The 18,362-nt window shown below is 30.7% G+C and overlaps 2 protein-coding genes across 2 annotated transcripts; both read left to right on the top strand.

The window, feature by feature from the left end:
- Nucleotides 1-1,567: 1,567 nt before the first annotated feature.
- Nucleotides 1,568-3,897, top strand: LOC131994741 (uncharacterized). Its single transcript, XM_059361607.1, has 3 exons — nt 1,568-2,691; nt 2,763-2,863; nt 3,112-3,897. Exons 1-3 carry the CDS (start codon nt 1,568-1,570, stop codon nt 3,153-3,155), a joined length of 1,269 nt encoding a protein of 422 aa, XP_059217590.1. The 3' UTR covers nt 3,156-3,897.
- A 589-nt stretch (nt 3,898-4,486) lies between these two features.
- On the top strand, nt 4,487-7,028 carry LOC131994742 (MATH and LRR domain-containing protein PFE0570w-like). Its single transcript, XM_059361608.1, has 2 exons — nt 4,487-5,208; nt 5,271-7,028. Exon 2 carries the CDS (start codon nt 5,448-5,450, stop codon nt 7,026-7,028), a length of 1,581 nt encoding a protein of 526 aa, XP_059217591.1. The 5' UTR covers nt 4,487-5,208; nt 5,271-5,447.
- The last annotated feature ends 11,334 nt before the right edge of the window (nt 7,029-18,362 follow it).

Consider the following 18,362-nt stretch of genomic DNA (forward strand, 5'->3'; position numbering starts at 1 on the left):
CATCGATGACGTCATAACCCCACCCCACCCCAAACCCCACCCCACCCCAAACCGCAAACCCCACCCCACCCCATTGATGACGTCATAACCGCACCCCACCCCACCCCATTGATGACGTCATAACCCCACCCGACCGCAACCGCAGCCGATCGTAGCGCAGGTGGCGACCGCAGGGGGGTATGAGCACATACGGGCCGCCGGTTGAAATGTGTGGACGGACATTAGGGTGCAGATCGCAGGGCGCAGATCGCAGGGCGCAGATCGCAGGGCGCAGATCGCAGGGCGCAGTGGCAGATTTCGATGATGACTCATCGCCCAGAGTTGTGGTGAGGGTAGTTTAAAATTAGAATGATTATGCATGATTGTGTATGATTGTTAAGAATTGTGGTTTGAGTTGTTTATAATTAGAGTGGAGTGTGATAAGAAATGTGATTGGTATCGATAGTTATCCTGCAAAAAAAGAATTGTGGTTGGTACCGAGAGGTAACCTGTATGAGTCATCGATGACGTCATAACCCCACCCCACCCCAAACCCCACCCCACCCCATTGATGACGTCATAACCGCACCCCACCCCACCCCATTGATGACGTCATAACCCCACCCGACCGCAACCGCAGCCGATCGTAGCGCAGGTGGCGACCGCAGGGGGGTATGAGCACATACGGGCCGCCGGTTGAAATGTGTGGACGGACATTAGGGTGCAGATCGCAGGGCGCAGATCGCAGGGCGCAGATCGCAGGGCGCAGATCGCAGGGCGCAGATCGCAGGGCGCAGTGGCAGATTTCGATGATGACTCATCGCCCAGAGTTGTGGTGAGGGTAGTTTAAAATTAGAATGATTATGCATGATTGTGTATGATTGTTAAGAATTGTGGTTTGAGTTGTTTATAATTAGAGTGGAGTGTGATAAGAAATGTGATTGGTATCGATAGTTATCCTGCAAAAAAAGAATTGTGGTTGGTACCGAGAGGTAACCTGTATGAGTCATCGATGACGTCATAACCCCACCCCACCCCAAACCCCACCCCACCCCAAACCGCAAACCCCACCCCACCCCATTGATGACGTCATAACCGCACCCCACCCCACCCCATTGATGACGTCATAACCCCACCCGACCGCAACCGCAGCCGATCGTAGCGCAGGTGGCGACCGCAGGGGGGTATGAGCACATACGGGCCGCCGGTTGAAATGTGTGGACGGACATTAGGGTGCAGATCGCAGGGCGCAGATCGCAGGGCGCAGATCGCAGGGCGCAGTGGCAGATTTCGATGATGACTCATCGCCCAACTTCAACTAGTGTTGGAGGGTGGGTGATGTAGATTGCTGACCGCAGGCTATAGTTTGGTTTGAGTGTGAGAGTTTATGATTAATGTTGAATGTTGTGTGACCACCACACTGGAGTGTGATGAAATAATTGTGGTCAGTGTAGTTCTATTTTTTCCCAGGAAGAACAAGAGTAAAAAATTATATTTGTTTTCGTATAAAAAGGGCAAACGGTTTCATATTGTAATCATTATATTAAAAATCATTTATTTAATCAAATTCAAAATTATTGTTATAAAAATGAGAGAATTTGTATGTAATATTTGTGAGAAAACTTACAAACATAATCAATCTTTGAATCGTCATTTGCGTTTACAACATTCAATTGAGTGTGTGAAATGTAATCAGAATTTTAGTACTTATCCAGAGCTTTTAAAGCATATGAAGTCAATGGACCACAATGAAAAAAAAGAGGAAAAAACGGTATACTGTGAAAATTGCAATTTAGCTATTCCAAAAAATCAGTGGAAGAATCATATCAGCACTAACACACACATCGATAAGTGTGTAAAATGGTTAGATAAGGATGTGTCTTGCTTTGGATCTAGCTTTCAAAATCGAATAGAAAGTTATAAAATAAAAAATAGTGAGATCAATAACTTGATACCCGAAAACTTTTTCAAATCAATTCAAGAAAAAGTAATCAATATAATTCAAAAGGCGTTGCAAAAGCATGAATCTATTAAATATAATTGTACACTACATTGTAATTATATTTTGATGAAAGAGAAAGCGGAAGATGAAATTAGTTTATTTACACATCACACAAAAATGTTGGTACTATCTCCCTCAAGTACACTGGAAGAAATTTTAAATCATTATATTGAAAATTGTAATGAAATAATTAAAAAAATGAGTGAATTCCAAGAACGAGATAGTGGATGGACTTTAATCGAAATAAAACATCTAGAGATCAACATCAACAAATATACATGTTTGAGAGGATCTCAATACATAAATCTTCCTCCCAAAATAAGGAATAAAAAGGCTTGCATCAATGTGCAAAACAATGATGTCTATTGTTTTAAATGGGCAATAATATCAGCATTAAATCCACTTCCAAAGGAAAAGAAACCACATAAATGTAGCAACTACAAAGTAACGGACATTAAGGCACACATTATAACATTGGAAAATAATATAATATTAAATTTTGAAAACATGGAATTTCCCCTTACCATAAATAAAATCAGAGTCTTTGAGTTGCAGAATCCTGATATAAGTATAAATGTGTTCGGTTTAGAGGATGCTAAGATTATAGGTCCTTACTATTTTACAGAAGCTGAGAAATCAACTCACATCAATCTTCTCCTAATAGAAGAGGATGATAAATTTCATTACATCTGGATAAAAAATATATCAAGGTAAAAATAATAAGATATTATTTTGATTACAATACAATACTAATTTATTAAAAAAATATATATATTTTTAGATTGTTGCGAAGTTCTATAACAAAGAATAAAAATAGGATTCATTTTTGTAACACCTGCTTAACTCATGTTTCTTCAAGTAGTAGACTAGAGAAACACAAACGTGAGTGTAAAAAGATGGTGACAACAATGCCATCAGATAAAGATAAAATACTTAAATTTAAGAATTTTAAACATAAATTAGATAGGTTTACGTTCAAAAATGTATTCAATTAAGATTGATAAAGTAGATGAAGAAATAAAGAAAATAAAAGGTGTAAAACATTGTGTTACAGCAAAACTTTCAACCAACGATTTTAAAAAATGTCTTTTTGAACAAATTAATTATTATGATTCTATGTATGTTTTTAGATCAAAAATTCATCAATTGTACACACAACATATACATAAATTAGTTTTAAATTATTTAGATGATAAGAGATTTATAAGAGAAAATGGTGTTGACACCTATGCTTGGGGACACTATAAAATAAAAAAATAATTAAAAGAAAAAAATGGTTTTGTTTGTTTTGTTTTTTTCACAAGATATTATATTTATTAAAGAGAAATTGTATACATAAATGACCACAATTGTAAGTATTAAATTTTTGTTTTTGTTTATAATTGTATTCGATAGGTGGTTTTAAATAATTAATAATTTCCAACGGTGGTTGTAAATTACCAAAACTATCAAAATATTCCTTATAGTTGTAATTTTTGTAATAGGCAACCCAATGTGTTCCTGGCCCATTAGTTGTATCTAAATTAACTATTCCACATTCTTGTCGTAGTGGTTTGTTTGGTAATGAGTCACGCATAAAAACCCCTCTAAAGTGTTTCAATGGCTTGCAGTACTTAACCAAATCGATATCCGTCAATGGTCGATTGGGTAATCTACTTAGAAGTTTTTTGGAGCTGGTTTATAGTAAAGTCCATATCCTTTTTTATAAGGTTTAAGATATAATCCTTTTCCCATAGCAATTGATTCCATATATCTGTTATGACGAGTAGCTTCAGCTAATTGTTCTTTCCCATTTTTGATATCCTTAACTGCTTTTACAATAGCCGATCCTCCAGTTGCTAAACCTCCAAGGGCTGATAACGCAGTTAAAATTGGAACTATTGGTAGAAATCCACCAATTTTTGGTACTCGAATGACTCTTGGTACACCAATATTACTCTTCTTTTTATTTTTAAAACTTGAATGTACAACGTTTTTTGCAATTTTTACAGCATCATATATATTGTTAGGTTTCTTATCTTTTAATACTTTTAAAGTATTCTTAACTGTCGATGCAAATAATTTTTGCTTACATTGCTTTTTCTTCATTTTTCTTTTTGTTGTCATACCGAGTCCGAATTTAACTTTTGCTTTAAGTAAGTTTGTTACTAACCAAGCGTTTGCTCGTTCTTTCCAATTGCTATCTGTTGATTTAACTCTTTGCCAAGCTTTTTCTATTAAAACTTTATCAGCTTGATGACGAGAATGAATATCTTTATTTTGTGAGTATGCAATATCGTGTTCTCTACAAGCTGAATCCAATAAATTTATTCCTTTGTCTCCTTGTGCTAAACGTTGTGCTAACTTAGTTCCTGGTCCACAAAATTGATATCCAGGTAAATGCACTTCAAACGGAAGATTATTAATTAAGTTGTTTACCAATCCAAATCCAGTAACAGACTGTTTACATTTATTATAAATCTTGTAATTAATAACCATAATTTTTTTTGATTATGTAGTGATAGGGTACACGATTTAAATGAAAATAAGAGTTTTTGTATATATATACTTAAATTTATATTGAAAAAGTTTAGTTAGCAATATGCGTTTAATAGAACAAACTAAACAGATTGCTGTGAAAAACATTGATAATGTCTGTTCACAGAAAAAAAGGATTGTACATAGTACTTTATTACCAAATTCTATACGTGCCCTTATAGTAGGCCCATCAAATTGTGGTAAAACAAATGTTATGATTAGTCTCATAGAAAGCCCTAATGGCCTCAAATTCAGGAATATATATATATATTCTAAATCTTTATATCAACCAAAATATCAATATTTAAAAAAATTGATTACTCCAATCAAAGGAATAAACCTATTCACATTCTCTGAAAATGAAAAAGTTATAAGTCCAGCCAAAGCAAATATGCATTCTATAATGGTATTTGATGATGTAATTTGCGATAAACAAAATACTATAAGGGATTATTTTTGTATGGGAAGACATAAACACATTGATTGTTTTTATTTATGTCAAACATATACAAGGATTCCTAAACACTTAATACGTGATAATGCAAACATGATTATCATATTTAAGCAAGATGAAATGAATATTAAACATATATATAATGATCATGTCTTGGGTGACATGACATTTAAAGATTTTTTAAAGCTTTGTAGTGAATGTTGGAAAGATAAATATGGATTTCTTATTGTGAGCAAGGATGATCCCATTGATAAAGGTCGATATCGCAAAGGATTCAATTGTTTTATTCAGTTATAATATAAATCAGATTGATAACAGATATAATGTAGATTATAAACAGAATAGAGAGCAGATTGGTGACAGAAAGAAAGCAGATCGGTAGCAGATATAAAGCAGATCGGTAGCTGATATAAAGCAGATCGGTAGCAGATGTAAAGCAGATCGGAAGCAGATGGATACATAACCAAAAAAAAATAAAAAATAAATTATCCAATCATGAAGAGACACAATTTGTTGAAGGAAATTGTAAAAACACGAGCAGTATTGAAAGAAAAGTTAAAAAACATTAAACTTAATCAAATAGATAGGGATAATCTATTAGAAGATACATTTCAACCAATAACCAAACCTTTGAAGGATATTATAGGAAAACTAGATGAGAACAAAAAAGAAAGTAATCAGTATTCTAATAAATATAATGATAAAAATATTTATGATTATAATAAACAATATGAAGACGATGGAAAACTTGATAAAAACAATAAGGATGATGATGATGATGATGATAGCTTTATATCAGACATTTATAATGATGATGATGACTATATGTCTAGCAATGGACTTCAAATGAGAGATATTACCTCAAGTAATGATAATGAAAGATATAATAATCAACATTCATCAACAATATTTCCGAATATAGTAAATTCTACACATAAAGAAGATAATTCAGAAATAGAACAGATGGATATAGAGAAATTTTCACAAAAACGAAAATTTTCATCAGATGAAAATAACACTAATAAAAGGATAAGAAAAAATTATAATATTCCAGTTGATTTAAAGAGAAAAGATTATACACTAGAAAAATGTGGAGTGAATCGGAATGAGCTTAGAGAAAAATTAAAACGATCTAATGATAACAATCTCAGTTTATTTGACGATAACGATAATAAGCGGATGAAAAAATCACATCTATTTTCAAAACGAAAATGTGAATTTCAGTTAAATACTAATAAAAAACGTATAAAATTAACTAACAACAAAATCATAAATATAAATAAACGAAAAAGACCCTCACAATTAAATACTGATAGAAAACGTTTAAAATTGATTAATAACAACCAATTAAACTTGAATAAACGGAAAGGTGTTTCACAATTAAATCTTGATAGAAAACGTATAAAATTGAATAATGATATCTCATCAAAATTGAATAAACGAAAAGCTGTTACGCAATTAAATATTGATAGAAAGCGAATAAAATTGAGTAGTGATAATCTATCAGACATAAATGTAGCATCTTCATTACCCAACGTTCTACAAACACTTATCGATAATAGACAATTAGATAAAGTTTATGGATTTCATATAGATACAAATGGAAATATGTATTTTGGAAAAAATCAATTAAAATTTAATGGATGTAACTCTATTCAAATTGGGGAATCTATTTGGAAAATGTCTCCCGGACTATTTCAACTCATGTTTCACATTAAACCTCAACATTATACAAAGAAGGATTTAAATCAATATAAGGATATTTTGATGAAAACAAATGCTCATAAAAGAAATTATTTACCAGGAGAACAAATTAAGGGAACTCAAGCTTATAAATATCAATTTATAATAAAACGGTTATTTGATGTGATTTCAAATAGGATATCCAAAGGTAATGGATTGAGTTTGAAATCATTAGACAATCACAAACCAAATTATATATATTGGGATGACCCTAACGAATTGGTTGACAGATTAAGATTGCTCCTTTCATCTGAAGGTGTTGGTCACAACAATCACAAAAACGAAATTATTTCAATTGTTGAAGAATTGCGAGAAGCACATATTATTAAATAAAAAAATCAAAAATGTATACAATCAATAAATTTGGAGAGAGCGGAAGTAAAAACCAAGTCAACAATGCAATGCTAAAATTGAGTTTAGGTAGATCACTTGGAATTACTATTCACAACAATGCTTTAAACTTTCATGGGAAGAAAATAACTAATTTAAGTGCTCCCTCTGATCCTGATGATGCTGTAACAAAAATATTTTTGAAAAAAAAAAATAGATAAAATCGAAAATAAAATCAAAAATCAGCAAGATGAAATACTTAGAAGATTCGAAGAATTACAGAACAAACTAAAAGAAGACATACATATAGAAAAAATGAAAGAATATATTTTCAAATGGGTTGAAGTGGAAAAAATTGTTCTAGAAAATAAAAAACATATTGAAGCTATAAACAGTGATTTAACTAAACTAAAAAGTGTGATTGATCAATTTAACAACAACTTGAGTACCAATTTGAATATTTTGAAAAATCATAATATTGAAGATACGAAAAAAATTATTGAAGATACTTTAAAAATAATAAATATCCGATTTGATTCCATCGAAGATTTTCTTTTTCAAAGTATTGGATATACTAGAAAAAATAAATATTTTAATTAAATATTTAAAATCAAAAATAAGATATAGTAGAGGGTATATAACATCAAAACAAAACAATTTTTACTTCAATCGACAACATCAATATGGAGCTTAACCAGGATAAGAGAGAAATTGTTAATGAACTACACAAGCAAGCACGAAAAAATTTTGGAAGGAGACGAGTGGTTATGAAGGGTATCGATGATTTGTGGCAAGCGGATCTTGTTGAAATGGGTAGTTATGTGAACTTTAACAGCGGATATCGATATCTTTTAACCGTTATAGATACATTCTCGAAAAAAGCTTGGGTTGAAGCAATAAAAAATAAAACAGCTCAAAGTGTAGTAAAGGCTATGCAGAAAGTTTTCAATCAAAGTAGTCGAAAACCCAAAAATTTACAAACTGATGATGGAAAGGAGTTTTTTAATAACAATTTTTCTCAACTTATGCAAACAAATCATATAAATCATTATTCAACATACAGCACTCTAAAAGCATCAATCATAGAACGATTTAATAGAACACTGAAAGGAAAAATGTGGAAAGAGTTTAGTTTTCGTGGAAATTATAAATGGATTGATATATATAAAAACCTAGTTAATATATATAATAACACATTTCATCGAACTATAAAAATGTCGCCGAATGATGTGAATTCCTTAAATGAGAAATCACTTTTAGATTCAGTCTACAACAACCTCAAGGTATTTAAAAGACCAAAGTTTAAAATCAATGATAATGTGCGAATAAGTAAATATAAACAACATTTTGAAAAAGGATATACACCAAATTGGACTACCGAAATATTTACAGTTAAATCTATTAAAAATACAAATCCTAATACATATATACTTAAGGACTATCAAGGAAGGGATATAGAAGGTGGTTTCTATGAATATGAGCTATCAAAAACCAAATTTCCACACACATATTTAGTGGAAAAAGTGATTAGAAGGAGAGGAAATAGACTTTATGTAAAATGGTTAGGATTTTCTTCAGAGCATAACTCTTGGATAAATGCTAATAATATTTCACAATAAAAGAATAATCAATTACATAAATCATTTATTCTAACGTCAACCGTAGAGATGTCGATAACATTAACCTTAAATGATGAAAAATCAGTACTTGTCGCCAACTACTTTCCACCAATAATTTTGAAACAAAGCTATGTTTGCGGTTTAATAAGTTTTGATACATATCACTCAATACCAAATGTTGATGAAGAGAACAATAAATTTCATATAGGTGGACATGAAATAACTATTCCTCTTGGATCATATGAATTTTCGAATATATCTGAGTTAATAACGGATGAATATCGCAAGCTTAATAAAAAAAATGGAAATCTTATTATGAAAGCAAATTACAATACACTTCAAACATATCTGAAGAGTACGCTTGATCCAATTTATTTTGATAAAGAAAACACTATTGGTTCATTATTAGGTTTTAGTAAAAGAGTACTTGAATCGAATGTTGATCACTATTCTGATAAAGTGATAGAAATTACAAAAGTAAACACTATAGTTATTGAGTGTAATATTGTAACAGGATCCTATATAAACAACAAGTCAGCGCACACTCTTCATCAGTTTTCACTCGTCGTTAGCCCAGGATATAAAATCACGGAAAATCCTACTAACGTTATATATCTACCTGTTAATACAAACACAATAAATACCATTGTTTTGAAAGTTGTTGATCAATCTGGAAAATTGATAAACTTTCGTGGGGAAAAAATTTCAATTAGATTACACTTGAAACCATCTAAAGAATGATAATATTTAACAAAAAGGAGGTATTTGCGGATATAACAATCACTCAACCATCAACTTTGAAGGGATACACAACTAAAATATCACATCACCACAACAGGAAACATAAAGGATTAAAAAGGAAAAAGAGAAATATTTTAAGTAAAACTAACCAAGAGTTCCTGGAAAGTTTGGGTTTCACACTAAAATAATAAAGGGTTGAGTTTAAAAATGAGTAACATTATTAATGTTTTACAAAAACCACAATTTGATAATGCTATAATAAGAAAGGAGTATCACAGCTATATATCATATTTACAATCATTTCAAAATAATGATGAAATTAGGATTTCCATTCAAAACCAAGACCTGTATGTCGTTCCTGGTGAGAGTTTTTTATACATTGAAGGTTTTGCAACAAAAGCGGACTCTACAGTATCAGCATCGATAAAGTTATTAAACAATTGCATAGCACACTTATTTGATGAGATAAGATATGAACTTAATGGTATAGAAATTGATCGTACACGTCATTTGGGTATAGCAACAGAAATAAAAAATTATGTATCATTAAATGAAAGCGAAAGTCGAAATCTAGTCAACGCAGGATGGGCTCCATTTAATACAGATGATCTTACTCTTGTGAGTGGATATTTTAATTTTTGTGTTCCACTGAAAATGCTTCTTGGATTTGCTGAAGATTTTGATAAAATTATAGTTAATGCTAAACATGAATTAATTTTATTGCGATCAAAAGATGATACGAATGTATTGAAATCTATCATTTCCAGTGAAACCTGTAAACTATCAATTTTAAATATTACATGGAAAGTTCCACATATTCAACTTGCTGATGTATACAAGCTGCAAATGCTTAAAGTAATTAATAACCGTCAACCACTAAATATATCATTTAGAACATGGGATATGTATTATTATCCTGCAGTTCCATCGAATACAAAAGTTTTATGGAATGTTAAGCTTGCAAATGAAAATGAGCGACCACGTTTTCTTCTTTTAGGATTCAAAAGTAGTGAAAAAAAATTTATTCACTGTGATATAACAAACATTAAGGTTCATTTGAATTCTGATACATATCCATATGATGATCTTAACCTCAAGTTTGATAGGAACCGTTTCGCCCTACTTTATGATATGTATATAAAATTTCAACAAAGCTATTATACACGTGAACCGCAACCTCTATTAACGCGCGAAAAATTCAAGGGTGAAGCACCGATTATTGTTCTTGATGTAACACATCAAAATGAAACAGTAAAAACTGGCCCCATCGATATACGAATTGAATTGGAAACATCTAAAAATATATCACCGAACACATCTCTATACTGTTTAATTATTCATGATAAAATGTTTGAATATATACCTCTAACAAATGAAGTAAGAAAATTATTGTAAATGTAACTATATTTTTTATCTATAGAAATCATAAAATAAATAAAAAGCAAAAACAAACACAAACAAAATGATTTTTTTTATTAATAATGTAAAATTAATATATAGGTGAGTTGTTTAAATGTAAAGAGGGAGAGGTAGAATTATTGTTTAAATATAAAGAGGGAGAGGGAGAGGTAGAATTATTATAAATATAAAGAGGGAGAGGGAGAATTAATGTCGAGAAGAGAAAGAGAATTTTTATTTCGTGTTTGCTTTACATTTATAGAATATATAAGGTTGGGTATTTATACTACATTAATTAGTATCTCTCCAACACACCTCCAATAGTGTAGATATAAGAAAATAATAAATTAACATAATGAAATTATATTGGGTATTACTTTGTTTTGTTATACTTCATGTAACAATTCATAATTCATTATCATTGCCAGTTGTATTTGATTCCACAACTGATTCAGCGTTATCCATTACATCTGATCCTACAATCGACTTAAATTCAAAAACCGTTGAATTTAATTTAACACTACCAAACAAAGATATTCTTAAAGTAAATATTTCATTTGTTATGATGAAGAAAGTGAAATATTAGAAAACAGAGATGATTTTTATATAAAAAATGAAACAGATGATGCAGACTTATCAACTAGCACCACTACAATAATTCCTATAGAAAGTGAAGAAAAATATTTTACTGTCGATGAAGCTATAGAAGCATTTCGCAAAAGGTTAATTACAAAAGAAGCAGATATTGGTGGTATACTGGATGCTGCAGAACCTTTTTATCGTCATTTTAATTTACAATATGAAGATTTAAATATACCAATCCGTTGTACTTATGATAGTAACTACATGTTACGTCAACTAAAAATAAGTTGTTTTGAATATCGTGAAATTGAACAAGAACGAATTTTAAGTAATGGTGAAATTGAGAAAGTTCGAGTTCAAGATCTCAAAAAACATTTAGAAAATATTGTAATAACTGATATTGAGAACTATACTCAAACATATAAAATGGAAATAAGTTAGAAAACAGCAATTAGTTCTCTTATATACATTGAATTGAATAGTAGTATGTATTTAAATAAATTAATATACGTTGTTGTTTTAATTATCATATATAGAATATATCCTAGTATTCAACAACAACAACAACAATACTATCCAATACCTTACAATAGATGTAATCAAAATCATCAATATGATAGATATAATACCAATCAAAATGCTATTTTTGATGGTGACACTAGTAAACGTATAGAATTTCGAATAAAACTATCAAATAATACAGGAGCAAGAGTATATTTATCAATTCAATTATTAAATAATGCAACAATCGATGAGTCACTAACAACAACAACAACACCGAGAAATAGTCAAACGGATAGACCTAAAATTTTTACTATTGATGAAGCCATTGAAGTATTTAGAAAAGACTTAATAGAAAAGGAAACTAATATTGGTGGGATCATTCAAAGTTCTACAGTATTCTACCGTCATTTCAACTTAAAATATGAAAATGTAGAAATTAGACTCATATGTAGCTATTACAGTAACTACACATACCGCAAACTCAACATTTATTGTTTTGAGTATAATGCTAATAAATTTGAGTATAATTACAAATATAATCAAAGTACGAATGAATTTAACCCATTATTTGAAAGGGAAGAAAATGGTATAAATATCAGGACGCTTGATGTTAATGATTATTTGCAAACGTTACACATGAGTATACAGTAGTTCTCACCGGAATAAGAAAAAAAGCAATATGATTAAAGAAATATATAATTTTTTAAAAACATTTACCAATATCGTTTCCGAAGAAGATAAAAATAAATTAATTAATATAAAATCTCATCTGGAATTTGTGGATAGTTTAAAATGTAAAGAAAGTAAATTTGGTAACCACTATGACTGCTGTGTTTGGTCAAATGATAACGCACAATGTGGTCCAGATACATGTAATTGTATATTCTATGATATGGATAAAAGAAAGGGAGAGGCAGCTGCTGCGAAAATAATTAAAAATTATAAAAATATTTACAATACAGTTAAAAACAATCATTGTAATTTTAACAACCGATGAGTAAAAATGTCTAAAAACAATTTCATAATTATAGATGTTCAAGGTTTTTTCTTAAATAATAAATTTATTGCGAAGGAAATTTGTATTTTTGAACATAATCAGACAATTAAAAAGTTTATTATATACCCCCCTTGCAAATTTTCTTCCTTATCATTAAAGGAAAAGATTACAAATAACTGGCTTACAAAACATTTTCATGGGTTGAGATGGAATGATGGTAACATAATTTTTAAAGAATTTAACGATTATTTAAATAAATTTATAAAAAAACAAGAAAATCTAACAATATTTGTGAAAGGATGTGAAAAACAAAAATGGATAAAGCAATTAATAGAAGAAGATATAAATATAATAAATTTAGATGATGCTAACTGTTCAAACATATGTAATCTTTATAAAAATAATTTGCATATGAAAATTTGTAGTTATCATAAACAACACCCTAATTATAGATGTGCTGAAAAAAATGTTATTTTATTAAGTCAATTTATTAATGTTTTTTTAAAATAAAGCAAATAAAATAAAAACATATCGTTTTTTCTTTATTTAGGATATATAAGGCTATGTAATGTAAGTATACATTAGTTCCTTTTTTCATTTTGTTGGGGTAACTTCTCAAAGAAAATGATATTATCAACGAATATAAAATATCTATTAAAAGAATACAACTCCTACATTGATAAGGAACATAAACAATTTTTTGAAGAGATGATTGAAGAATTAAGGATATATAAAAATGTATATACTTCATTTATACAAACAACACATGGAATTCATACATGGGACTGCAAGCTGAACTCGATAGAAAATATAAATATTTGTAGTTGTATAATTAAATATAATCGTTACATCCTATTACAAAAACTCTACAATTTATACTATCGCATTCTTTGCAATAAAAGTGTAATCAATTCTTAACTTCAACTTGAATTTTTTTAATTTCCTTTACCGCAATTGGGTTTAGTAATATGTGTGGTATAGCAAATATTAATAAATATAAGTTAACCACCCTGTTCGCCCCTCTTCCTTAATGGAATGTTCATGGGCACATTTACATTGTTGCATTGCATTTGCATACGTTAACCACTATACCACCCTAGTACAGAAAACTTTTCAATTTATGTTATAGCAGCACTTTTGAGTTTGAGCTTTGTTATTTTCTTCACCACCATGATTTAAATTTAAAATTATGAGAAAGCATACCAGGCATTTGTGGAATTATATAAACGTGAAACCAATTATTAACTTCAACTTGAATTTTTTTAATTTCCTTTACCGCAATTGCGTTTAGTAATATGTGTGGTATAGCAAATATTTATAAATATAAATGATTGAAATTTTAAATTATGAGTAAGCATAGCAGGTATTATATGTTATCCACTGAAAACATGTTTACATAACACCCTAGTACAAAAACTGTTGCAGGCATATGTGGTACAGTATATTTTATAAATATATATTAACCACCATAACACCCTACCATAAAAACTTGAAACCAATTATTAATTTCAACTTGAATTTTTTTAATTTCCTTTACCGCAATTGCGTTTAGTAATATGTGTGGTATAGCAAATATTTATAAATATAAGTCAATCACTAAATCATCCTAGAACAGAAAACTTTTCAATTTTTATTATCGCAACACTTTTGAGTTTGAGCTTTGTTATTTTCTTCACCACAATGATTGAAATTTTAAATTATGAGTAAGCATAGCAGGTATTATATGTTATCCACTGAAAACATGTTTACATAACACCCTAGTACAAAAACTGTTGCAGGCATATGTGGTACAGTATATTTTTATAAATATATATTAACCACTATAACACCCTACCATAAAAACTTTTGAGTTTTGTGGAAATATATATTTTTTATAAATATATGTTAACCACTGAAACATTTTTATGAATTAAATTTAGCTCATGAAAAATAAATATTAACCACTATAAAAATTCTGAGTTTTGTGGAAATATATATTTTTTATAAATATATGTTAACCACTGAAACATTTTTATGAATTAAATTTGGCTCATGAAAAATAAATATTAACCACTATAAAAATTCTATATGAAAATGAATTTGTGTGTTTTAGATTTTTTTAATATAAATACAAAGAATTTTTCCAAGTCTTCATCAGAAAAGTTGTGAAAATCAAAATTAAATCATGTTGTTTGTTAATTTTTGCGAAAAAACCATGACATTCGAACTATTTGAAAATGGTTTGTCACTAAGCGTCGAGGACGCTTGGTCACACCCCAAATTTTTTTCAAAAATTTGGGATGATTTAATCCTTGCGAAGATTAATAAATATTTAATTAATTCAGCGGATTTAACCAGAGAAGGTAAACTTCTCCAAGAGGCGGAGCTATGGTTATCATTTAACGTAAAATTTCATGATCCTACTGCTCGATCCATGTTCATTGTGGGATACTTGTATCATGTTGATAACTTAGACGAAAGAAATCCTGCAGTATATGTTGAAATTCAACTGGATGACTACGACGTGGTGTTATTTAGACGAATTATGCCAGAAAATTAATAAATAAAAAATAAACTAAAATTTCCTGGGGCTTGTCCCTTACAGCTTTTATTTTTAAATAAACTAATATATATGTCCTTTATTTACAATTGGAAATATTAAATATGTTACAATAAAATATAACCATTACAATAAAATATGACAAATAATAAAATAAACTAAATTATATATTAAAAAAATTTTTGGTTGGTGTTAAATTTCCTTGGGCTTTTCTTTTTAAATAAACTAAATTAAAAAATAAATAATAAGAGTTTATAAACAACTAAATAAAAAAATATACATAAATTAAAAAGATTTTTTTTCGGTTTTCAATTAAACTAAATTATATATTAAAAAAAATTTTTGGTTGGGGTTAAATTTCCTTGGGCTTTTCTTTTTAAATAAACTAAATTAAAAAATAAATAATAAGAGTTTATAAACAACTAAATAAAAAAATATACATAAATTAAAAAGATTTTTTTTCGGTTTTCAATTAAACTAAATTATATATTAAAAAAATTTTTGGTTGGGGTTAAATTTCCTTGGGCTTTTCTTTTTAAATAAACTAAATTAAAAAATAAATAATAAGAGTTTATAAACTACTAAATATACATAAATTAAAAAGATTTTTTTTCGGTTTTCAATGAACTTTTTTTCTCTTTATTATATATAAAAAATATTAAATTATTGATTCAAATACTAATTTATAATTAGTTTCGCTAATTTTTTCCTTTTTAATTGATAAGACTCCACTATTAAGATCAGCCATGGCCTCATCATTAATATTATTAAACTTCTCCGGCAGGAACATAATATGATCACTTAATTCAATCATCAAGCGCATGCCAAATTTAGTCATCTTCCTTTCAGCTTGATGTATGATGAAGTACTCATCGAAAGGCATGTTGTTAATGGACAAAATAGTCTTCTTGAAAGAAGCCTGCTCCGATATTTCCTTTAAGTTTGATCCCATAATAAATATTTTCTTAAATTTTGAGTTGAAAATCAAATTGCTACTACATGTTTACTAACAATTTGTTCAGCTTTTTATACAAAAATTGCGTTAAAGGTTACCTCTCGGTACCAACCACAATTCTTTTTTTGCAGGATAACTATCGATACCAATCACATTTCTTATCACACTCCACTCTAATTATAAACAACTCAAACCACAATTCTTAACAATCATACACAATCATGCATAATCATTCTAATTTTAAACTACCCTCACCACAACTCTGGGCGATGAGTCATCATCGAAATCTGCCACTGCGCCCTGCGATCTGCGCCCTGCGATCTGCGCCCTGCGATCTGCGCCCTGCGATCTGCGCCCTGCGATCTGCGCCCTGCGATCTGCACCCTAATGTCCGTCCACACATTTCAACCGGCGGCCCGTATGTGCTCATACCCCCCTGCGGTCGCCACCTGCGCTACGATCGGCTGCGGTTGCGGTCGGGTGCGGTTATGACGTCATCAATGGGGTGGGGTGGGGTGCGGTTATGACGTCATCAATGGGGTGGGGTGGGGTTTGCGGTTTGGGGTGGGGTGGGGTTTGGGGTGGGGTGGGGTTATGACGTCATCGATGACTCATACTCTCGATACTCAAAGTTTCAGAACCCCCTTATATATACTACTCAAATGGCATATTTTTTACTTGTTTTTTTTACGCTTTATACTTTGGTAATCAAATTTTACCTTTGGCTAGGAATTTTGGAAGAAGTTGAAGGGCAAAGACATCTGATAGGTGTCCAAGGCAGAATCTGTGATTCTATAGCCGATCGAAGTAAATTCTTCCAAGCACGTTGATCCTGTTCGCTTTTTCTACAATATTAAATAAGTCGTTGAGGGATATTTCCATCAAGTAATCGGTCTTATGGTCTGCATTCCAATGCTGAAATATCGATAACACAGAATGACACCCGCTTCAGGTCACAAAGTCAATATAACTTGCATTACCCATTAGAATATGATTTCAAAAGTGCATTAACGATATAAACACATTATGGGGTTGCAAATTGGCATTTCAAGGTTTATACCCTCTCCCTGGAGTAGTGGTTATAACAAACTTGTCAGCAGATTGTAAAAAATACAATATATGGGTTGTCCAAAAAGTTATTGCAGATTTTTCGGTTGGCCAAATGAAGTTGATGATGACCAAATCAAAGCATTAATCGAATTGGATCGTCATGTAACTGAGCCTGAGATAGAAGAGAAGTTAAATATACCAAAATCAACCGTTCATTATCACATAAAAACTCTTGGACTGGTGAAAAAGCTTGATATTTGGGTACCACCACATGTATAGAAAGAAATTCATTTAACAAAACGAATCAACGCTTGTGATATGCACCTTAAACGCAATGAATTCGATCCGTTTTTAAAACGAGTCATAACTGGAGATGAAAAATGGATTGTTTACAACAACGTTAGTTGAAAACGATCATGGTCCAAGCATGGTGAACCAGCTCAAACCACTTCAAAGGCTGATATCCACCAAAAGAAGGTTATGCTGTCTGTTTGGTGGAATTGGAAGGGTGTGGAGCTGCTTCTAAGGAACCAAATGATTAATTCGGATGTTTACTGTCAACAATTGGACAAATTGAATACAGCCATCAAGGAGAAGCGACCAGAATTGGTCATTCGTAAAGGTGTCATATTCCACCAGGACAACGCTAGACCGCACACATCTTTGGTCACTCGCCAAAAACTGAGTGAGCTTGGCTGGGAACTTTTGATGCATCCACCATATAGCCCTGACTTTGCACCATCAGACTACCATTTATTTCGATCTTTGCAGAACTCCTTAAATGGTAAAACGTTCGGCAATGATGAGGCTATAAAATCGCACTTGGTTCAGTTTTTTGCAGATAAAGGCCAGAAGTTCTATGAGCGTGGAATACTAAATTTGCCAGGAAGATGGCAAGAGGTTATCGAACAAAATGGCAATTATATATTTGATTAAAGTTTATTCTAAGTTT

This window comes from Stomoxys calcitrans, chromosome 2, assembly GCF_963082655.1.
Source record: "Stomoxys calcitrans chromosome 2, idStoCalc2.1, whole genome shotgun sequence".
Lineage (NCBI taxonomy): Eukaryota > Metazoa > Arthropoda > Insecta > Diptera > Muscidae > Stomoxys > Stomoxys calcitrans.

Excerpts from the sequence above, each read along its gene's own strand:
- LOC131994742 (XM_059361608.1), top strand. The coding sequence starts at position 5,448 with ATGAAGAGACACAATTTGTTGAAGGAAATTGTAAAAACACGAGCAGTA.
- LOC131994741 (XM_059361607.1), top strand. The coding sequence starts at position 1,568 with ATGAGAGAATTTGTATGTAATATTTGTGAGAAAACTTACAAACATAAT. Across the intron at positions 2,692-2,762 it reads TGGATAAAAAATATATCAAG|ATTGTTGCGAAGTTCTATAA; the intron begins GTAAAAATAATA and ends ATATATTTTTAG. Across the intron at positions 2,864-3,111 it reads TAGACTAGAGAAACACAAAC|ATCAAAAATTCATCAATTGT; the intron begins GTGAGTGTAAAA and ends GTATGTTTTTAG.